This window comes from Mchenga conophoros, linkage group LG3 (assembly GCF_057382185.1).
Source record: "Mchenga conophoros isolate Kocher_MC1m ecotype Shallow Benthic linkage group LG3, M_conophoros_male_GT1.1, whole genome shotgun sequence".
Lineage (NCBI taxonomy): Eukaryota > Metazoa > Chordata > Actinopteri > Cichliformes > Cichlidae > Mchenga > Mchenga conophoros.
In genome coordinates, this window is record NC_140528.1 from 836,841 (window position 1) to 846,200 (window position 9,360).

The window sequence follows — 9,360 nt, forward strand, 5'->3', positions numbered from 1 at the left end:
TATTCTGCTCCGATTTCAAACAACGATCTGTGTATTCTCCAGAAAAAGGAACAGGAAGGTGTCCCCTTTTTGCCCAAAAGCCTCTCGAACTTCGTTGGTCTGGTGTTCCCGGATTTCCGCCAACCCCTTCATGGTTATTGCTGTGTTTATGGGATCCATCCTTTTGTGGTGACTAGCTGGAGCCCAAACGCCATGACCCTTGGACCCAGTTGATGTCTCGGCAGTCACTGTGTCTGACTCTGCTACGGAGGATCCTCGCATCTCTGTGACCTCGTCTGGTGTCTGTTCCTTTCTCTGTAAGAGACAGAAAACCAAAACACCTCTCTTCCTAACCCTAATAATCTAATGTTATTATCTACTGACCTTCTAGTGATTCAGAATTGGTCTAAAACATTCAGAATGTCCCAGGGACTTATTCTAATCATATCTTATGTGTGTGTAAGCATGTTTGCATTTAGCCCTCCGCACTCAAGGCATTTCTTACACTTTATCAGTCCGGACAGTCACGCCGAACGAAGCTTCTGACCTTCAAAAGGCCGAGTGCCAACTCGTTATAAGCACATTTGCAAGGTGTGGTCTGAAAATTATTGAAACCCCTCTTTTTAACAAAAGACAAAAAATTAACAAATCTTCTAAACGCTATTCAGTTCATTTCAATGAGTAATGATTAAACATGAAAGTGATAGTTTATGCTTTTTCACTGATTCTCTAAAAGGTCCGTCTTCTCGGACCGCTATTAGCTTAAGCTTTACCATTCCTAAATTATTAAAGACACAAATGAAGTTATAAAATGTTCAAATAATCCTGGTTTGATGTTAAAGCTCAACCTTCCCCCCCTTTTTTGACACATTCCAATGTGTCAAATCAACGGAGCTAGAACATTCAAAAAAAGTTAGGCAGCTACAAAGTTTCCCAGACTCTTAAGGTGATCCGCGTTGTAAACGTTCTGACTCAGGTATTTAATATTTTAATAAATCTCGTATAATTAACTGCCACTATTTAACTAACCTCAAAGACATAATTTAAGAAAAGATCACAAAGAATAACATGATATCAGTGTTTGTAAGCGCGTGCGGCCTTCTATGCTCGAAGCCTTTCCCCTCAATAGATCAGTCAGACATTCGCGCTGACTGTAGCTTTTAACCCTTATTAACTTGAGCACAACTCTACAATGAGCAACAAGTTGCAATATGTATAAAAATGATCATGGTTACACCTGCAATGAAAAATTATATCATTATCCTAACACCTGTAAATGGAAGATTCATCAGAAGTTATAACAATCACAGGAACACAGATGTTAGTATAAGGTCAAAAGCTTCAATAAATGATCATCGATGCAATGCTTGTTGCATGATTCTCATACAATAATAATGCTGACATTGAAAATAACAGTATAACACCCCCTTTTGTCCCGTTTCACTTGACACCTAAACGTTTATAAATGCCTCTTTAATTCTTGATTTTATTTCCCCCTTTTCTCCCCTTACTGACCACAGCAGGGGGATCTTAGTTTTGAATCAGCCATGAATCCAGCTCACCTGATTCATCAGTGAGCTCCACCATCACTGGCGTCTGACAGGGTGGCGCTGCATACTCTTCCTTTAATATCACTATTTTCAACCTGTTAATGAGAGTGTTTAAACCTGAAGTCGACTACGTCCACAACAAGTCAATACAGCTGTAAATGTGGCCAATTATCAATCTATTACCAATCAATAACAACAGAAAACTTCTATTTTATGCATGCTTTTAATCAACCACTCACCCAGAGGATCTCCAATCCCAGGAAATGCCTTCTCCTCCTTTAATGAGTCTGTCCTCCTTCCATGCCCTGGTAACTGGTCCATCCAGAGCCATATGATCTCAAATATACATACGACAAGCCAAACCACACCTTGGTCACACCAACCCCCTTTCCACCCCCAAGATGTCCAATGCCATCCTAGTATGGACTGTCAAACGTGGCTTTAACGCTGACTGTTCTGACAATCCATTTTATAACGTTCCTGGTCAGATTTGCCAATCTCTGCACCAGAGTTTTAAACGTTTCGCCATTTTCATTAGGTTTTATCATTTATTTAGTTTCGACTCCAGATTTTCAATTTTTTGCCAGTTGTAATTAGTTTTTACCAATTCTTTGCTAGTTTAGTCTAGTTTTTATTTTCTGAAAATCCTTAGTTTCAATTTAGTTCTATTTGTGTTTTGCAAAAGTTAAGTGTAACAAAATCTCAGTTCCATCATATCAGTCATGCTCTTCTAATTATCCTTGGGTGTTGAGACTAATAACTATTAACTCTTGCCGCACCGAGTGTTCCTAATTTTGGTTGAAGTCAATTGATAACCTTTTGAAGGCGATTGTTTCACACCTTTATTTAGATGTCCCAGTCCTGTTATCTCGGGATACATCACGCTGCCTTATCTGGGGTTAGCTATTTTCTTGGGATGCGAGTTAAGTGGGTGAGCTCTTCAACGAGGGGGAGCGTGCTCCCCCTGATGAGGTCTTCTAGGTAAGCTAGGTTAACCTTCTTGTGTGAGCTTTTCAAGTGCACTTTTAAGGTTTGTGGGATTTTTGTTTTATAAATGTCCCTCAAGACCCCCTGATGACCCAGTAATTCATTTTTGCGCACTGTAGTACACATTTAGTTTTTTGCTTGTAGCTCTCATACTCTACTTGCCACTCCTCTAAGTCCTGATGTTTCTTAGAGAGGACAACAGTACCTTTAAAATTATGTCACATGTGTGGGGGTGTGGCCTTGCCAATTGTTTTTCCCACCTTTTCAAAATGGCTGGCGTGCCCACAAGCACATTTTATGGAAGAGAGAAAGGTAAGCTTGATATTTACATTTAAAATGTTTTGTTAAACTCAGATTTTTATTTTATTCAAAAAATAAACATCTGGTAAATAATTTCAGGGGTCTTTAAGAATTAGGCTCATTTACTTTCACAGGGAACATGACTAATTTATTAATGTGTGCTCTACACATTGGGACTTTATATTTATATTTATTTCACTTTTTCCTAATACCCAACTTTTGACAAAGGCGGAGAGAATTCTTAACACAATTATTAAGGGAGATTCAAACATAGATTTTTCAAAATATAAGAGGGTCAGGACCCACTAAAAGCCACAGAGAAGATTATCGAGATGCAGTGGCAGATGTAATAGAGAAAGACACAGGGCCACCTGAAATCTGTCGTGCTATCTGGTGCAAAACCAACATGTAGTAGAATCTGGAATTTTGATTTTGAGTTAAAAATAAAATATGGGTAAAATGCAGAAATCTTTTCCAGTAAAGTAAAAAAATAAGTGTCGCAATTATAGTTGAATCCATAACACCTAATTGTTTCTACGAGATCACGTCGTTGCTGAGAGTTATCAGTGATCTCAATGTGTGAAAAGAACTCACAGTATCTGGGGTTTAAGCTCCTCTTGGCTGAGAAACCTGGGACAAACATGTGAACAAGACCTGAATAATACCAGTAATGAAGACTTCTCTCCAAAGATCAATAAAAGGAAGCCCCAATCTGATGAGAGTCTAGCAAAATATGGTTCACTCCACTTGCCTGAAATGGTTAGCAGTCCAAGGCATTTCAGTTGTAGAATGATTGGGTACAACAATGAAACAGATGTGAGATGAGGGAAGTGCCAAATGTTCCTTTGTGTCTCCAAATAAAATCAGTACTTCCTCAGATATCCTAAATAAATTGACTTTTGTGAAATAGACAGTTCAGTGCCATCACTTATTCCTAAACCAATAGTTTACAGCTAGTGAAGTGTCAGTGACTTCTGGGTTGGTCCCTGATCTTCATCTTATGAGATTGTTATTTTAATAACACTTGATTCATTTAAAAGAAAAAAAAGAAAAAAAGAAAAAACGAAAATATTTTCTCCCTGTTTTTTCTTATTCTCTGGGTCTCAGGAGGACATTACGTCCCTCTCCACTACAAGACTCTTGTTATGTCTACAAAACAGTCATATTAAAATCATCCTCAATTCTATTCTGGCGCTGTCTCCCGACTTTTCCTGACCTGATTCTGCGCGTGAACGGAGCAGCAACACAGACGACTCGACTAACGTACTACCTTAATTTCACTATAGCAGGGCACGCACACATCAATGCAACCAAACACATTTTGCTATAAATCTAGTTAATTTTAGTTAGTTTTGTGAACATTCAGTACAGTTTTAGTTAGTATTTCTTTTTTTTTTGATTTTATTACCGTTAACGCAAATTTTTCCACTTCTACTTTTCGTTATTTCATTTGTTGTCTTTAATAATAATAATCTCCTCTGCACCCTTGAATAAACACCATTAACATGATCAACCTTTTGCTGCTTGTTATTTCACCATGTTATTGAATCAAATACTTCATGCATATGTGGTTTACGACATTATATGTATCTAAATCTCCACTTTGTGTCTAAATGTTTGAAGAATTTTTGAGGGTCAAATTTTGAGAATTTGACCATAGAGAAAGTTATGGCGTTCTCACCCCCTTTGGGGATTACCTGTTTCCAGTTTTGATGATATTCCTCCCCGTTCTTTATTTTTGCAAGTACCCCTCTTCGGTGGCGAGAAACTGTTGGTGTGATCAAGCGGGTGCTGTAAAAACAAAAGCTCAGGACAGAACAGTCACCAGTCATGTACTTCATTCAAAATTAACAAATATCAAGCTTCATATTGATCCTCTGAGTGTAATGGTACATTTTAATTTGCACTTCTAAAAACAATATTTTCTTTATTTTACTCTTGTTCTTGTGCAGCACCACCCCTCAGCACATGCCCCTGTTATTTTATCTTACTTTTAAATTGTTGACTACTTCAAGAGAGCGCCCAAAAGACGGGGACCAGTGTTTATCATTACATATCTCCATTTTGAGTGTGGCTGTCTATCATTCCCCTCTTATTCATAGACCTCGGTGGAGGGTTTTTTGTTTGTTTGTTTTTTTTTTCTAAAATTAATTGACTCTCTATAGTGACCCACTATGGTTAATAATAACATGCTCAGTCATGAGTGGGATCAAACCTTTTCTTCACTTTAGCATTTAATATTCCCAACAATATAATGTAATACCTTAATTAAAACACAGCTACTAAAACACAATTTCCTTAATGCAAACATCAGTAGCTCAAAATTAGCAACCAAAGGGTTCAGTCTGCAGTTCACACTGCTGTGAAGCTACAGCTCTTTAGTCTCTGTCATTCTTCTGTTCTTGCAGACAAAACAAAGCAAAACAAAACATCCACCCTTCTTTTACAGGCTGGGTGAATTGTCTGTGGACATTCAATAATCCTAAAGTCAGCACCGTTTTTGTCTCAGTATCAAGTCAGTTAAACTTTTAGTCGTCAGTCCATGACTTTTAGTCGTCAGTCATATGCATACATCCACACACATTCATTCCAAAAGTTGCTGATAATGGAGTCTCACGCGCAGCCTATTCGAGGCTCCATCACCAGCAAGATGACGTCATCATTTTAAAGGAAACAGCTCCTTGTTTGTTTTTCCTTCTTTGGACTGGATTGACTCGCTGCAATCCTTTTAGGCTTCAGGATCAGTGTCCCATATAAGTCAATTTTCTCCCAAGCTCATTATAATCATGGAGAAAAAATACTTTGCGACTGTTTTCAATAAGAATATTTTATAGCGCTTTAAAGTTCAATCTCTCAGGCCTGGATTAAAGAGCTGATTTGTTAAATCAGGAACTCACAAAATACCAAAATATCACCACCGGTGGATCACACCTCTCAGATGTTCTTATCTCAGTGCACTGTAACAAAAGCAAAAACAAACGTAAACAATAAAACACTCATATAATAACAGATACTGGGGCCCATTGCAAACATGTCCAAAGTTCAAACCATCTTTCTCTCTTTTAGAGAAAGAGAACAATCCAAACCTCACTGATAGAATCAACCTAGTGTCAAACAAAACCCAAAGATCAACCAAAACTCCTTTTTGCACCAACAAAACATGTTGGATTTACTTGACTCAATAGTGGACACTAGTTACACACCAACTCTTTACCTTGGCAAAAACGTAAACAACTAAGTTGAATCAACACAACCTTTTCATAATCTCTTCGAAATAAAACTCACACCATTCATTCATCATTTTCGCTCTGTACCACTGCTCCTTGTTAGACTGTGTGAAGCACAGTAAACAATTCAGTGGAGGCTTTGAGCCATAAACAGACATCACGCACAGACATTGTTTTCATTATCAAAGTGCTTCAGACCATGTCCTCTAAATCTACACAAATGCCCTCTGCGTGGCATGAAATACATTTAAGCAATAGATAATCAATCAGTTCTTGCTGTTGTAACCAACTCCGTATTTGGATGTTTGTGTGCAGCATTTGTTAGTAAAGCATTCTTCATTGCATCAGCGTGTGTGTGTGTGGATCACTTCTCAGTTCATTGAATCAACATTTTAATTTGTGTGTGTGTGTGTGTCATTTCTCCCTCAATCAACGAGTGCATATGTTCATATGTATGTTTCTTTTCACTCTGAGTCGGTGCATGTAGATGTGTGTGTTTGTGTGGGTGTTTGTGTTCATCACTTTCCTGTTGTAGTGTTCTGGGTAAACCACGGCCTGAAGCGTGCCCTGGGTCCTGCCCTCCTCCTTTTCAGTCTGTTTGCATCCATTGGTGCTGCTGCTCAGAGTTCTGTCCATACTGGTTCTGGCCCCAATTGAGGCAGTCCTTTTCTCCAGTGTCCAGCATCTTCTCCTTATTTCGCTCCTCCTTAACTTGACCCTTTTGCTTCGGTCTTCCTTCAGGGTTTTGATACGCAGCTCAATTGTCTGGATGTCCGTTTGTTGCTTGCAGAAGTGCGACTGCTGTCCGTTTGTTTGCAGGTGGAACGGCTGACATCCAGAAGGTGTATAGGAGAGTCTGCAGCTTCCACCTCCCCAGTGGAAGACCTCAATCTTTGTTCTGTTAGTTTTACACAGGCCTCAAGGCTCTCTGGGATCCCTTCTTGCACTCTCAAGCCCACGGCTGAGGTCGTAGTCGTGGTCCCATTCCACGGGAATGGAGTCCATGGTTGTTTTGGGTGTCTCGGCCCGAGCGTTCAGTCCAGAGCTGGGCAGCCCAGGACGCTGAGCGATCGGAGGACGGCAGAGGCGACAGGAAGCCATCCCCCTAACGTTCGCTCCATAGCAGACCGGACAAATCACACTGCTCATCTAGCTCCAGGATGCTCCGGCCTGATTTCAAGTCCGGTGTCTTGGACTCCAAGCCTGATGGGTTCGATTTTCAGCTAGCTCCTCCTGGGCCATGCTCAGTTTCTGCTCTGATGCCTCGAGGTCTTATTGAGGGCAGAAACCTCAGAGTCTTTTCCGTAGAAATCAGATTTAAGTCCATTGATGTTTTCCTTGCTTTGCTCCACGGCCTTTTGCGGCTCTGCTGTTCGGCTCTTCTCAGAGGTCAGCTCCTGGCCGAGCCCCGACACCTGTGCCTTCAGCTTATTTTCTCCTGGTGTTTTGTCCATTCTGAGGTGACCTCAGTTACTCCTCCTGTCCCTGGCACGCCCTTTTGCTGCCCGATGGTCATTGTTGGTCCGTCACTGTCCTGCACAGTTTTAATGCAGAGTGGTTAAGGTCAGCATGGTTTTGCTCGGCCTCACTTTTCATCTGGGCTTGATGGGCGTCTCGTCACAGCTCTGTCAGCTGAAGCTGTCTTTTTCCATATGGCAAGAATGTAAAGAGTGTGTGAGAGGGGTGTGTCCAATCAGGCACAATGCTGGTGGCTTTGCGAGTGCCTCGTTTTCCAAATCCAGATGTTTCTTTGTCACGTACACAGCAACAGAGAGAACAGTCTGTTGTTGGGATGGCTGAGGTCTTTCACGATCTTCCTGGTCTTGGTCCAGCACCGCCTGCTGTAGATTGAGTGCAGGTCAGGGTGCTCGGAGCGGATGGTGCGCTCAGCTGATTGCACAACCCTCTGTAGTGCTTGTCTGTCCGGCATGGTGCTGTTCCCGAACCAGACAGTGATATAGCTGCTCAGGATGCTCTCAATAGTTCCTTTATATAAGGTGGTCAGAATCGGTGGTGGGAGCCGGGCCTTTCTCAATCTTCTCAGAAAAGAAAAGACGCTGACAGAAATCTCCCCGTGTAGTGAAACGGGCCTTGGATTACCGCTCTCCGTCTCTGCTGCATGAGATCATTTTCCTGCAGCACTGTTGACATTCCCGGACGAGCCCCCAAGCTGTTAAGGTTCAAAATATTGGGGATGGAGACAAGAGAAAAAACACAATAACAACACTGGTCCGGCCGGGTTGAGTCAAACGATGATTTAATGATCACACACGTGGGAGATGGACACTGATGCAGACAGCCTCAAAATCTCAAAATGGTGGAGCATTGCTCAAACTTTTATAACCTCTGGTGCCTCCACCTTATCATAAAAGCCTAAACATTCACATGCTCTCTCTCACACAGCGCCTAAGCTAAGACCTTGGCTCCCTGTTTATCTGCTCCTGCTGAAATGGGGCAGAAACTCCAGCACACTCTGTTCTCTTCTACTCAGACAAATTAGACAATAACCTTCTGCGAACAGTATTTCTTATAACTCAGCAATATAATGCATCATAAAACAATATCATTCATTCACAACAAGTCAGCAATTTAATGTAATGCAGATCAGTTTAACTAATGCAATAGTTATCAGCTTCTTCTAATTCAGGAGAATAATGCAAACTAAAACTACATAATAATTCACAATCTTTAATTAGGGGTATAACATGGCATAAAATAATATCATAATTTTACAATGGCCTTAGCCAACACCACACACCCTGGTGAAATGTGGATGACATCGGCAAGGACCAATGGCTCTGATGTAATGTGGATGGTTTCAGCCAACAGCACAGTCCCTGGTGTGGTGAAGATGGCCTCACAGGAAGCACTGTCCCTGGTGTAATGTGGATGGCCTCAGCAAACAACACTGGCCCTGGTGAAATGTGGATGGCATTGGCCAACACCAAAGGCCCTGGCGTAATATGAATGTCCTCAGCCAACACCACTGGCCCTGGTGTAATGAGGATGGCATCAGCCAGTAGCACAGGCCCTTGTGTATTGTGGATCGCATCAGCCAGCAACACAAGCCCTGGTGAAATGTGGATGGTTTCGGCCTGCACCACAGGCCCTGGTTTAATGTGGATGGCATCAAAAAGTAGCACAGGTCCTTGTGTAATGTGGATCACATCAGCCAGCAACACAGGCTATGGTGAAATGTAGATGACCTCAGACAGCAGCGCAGGCCCTGCTGTCGTGAAGTTGGCCTCAGAGGGAGCACTAGCCCTGTTGTAATGTGGATGGCCTAAGCCAGCAATACAGGCCCTGGTGTGGTGACG

The 9,360-nt window shown here is 41.5% G+C and overlaps 1 protein-coding gene across 1 annotated transcript in view; it reads right to left on the reverse strand.

Annotated features, from left to right (window-relative positions):
* Positions 1-6,961: 6,961 nt before the first annotated feature.
* The window catches only part of LOC146576928 (scavenger receptor cysteine-rich domain-containing protein DMBT1-like), a 24,912-nt gene continuing 22,513 nt past the window's right edge, over positions 6,962-9,360 (reverse strand). Inside the window, 1 exon segment of the mRNA XM_085267599.1 lies at positions 6,962-7,158. Coding sequence (XP_085123725.1) covers positions 6,962-7,158 — 197 coding nt within the window.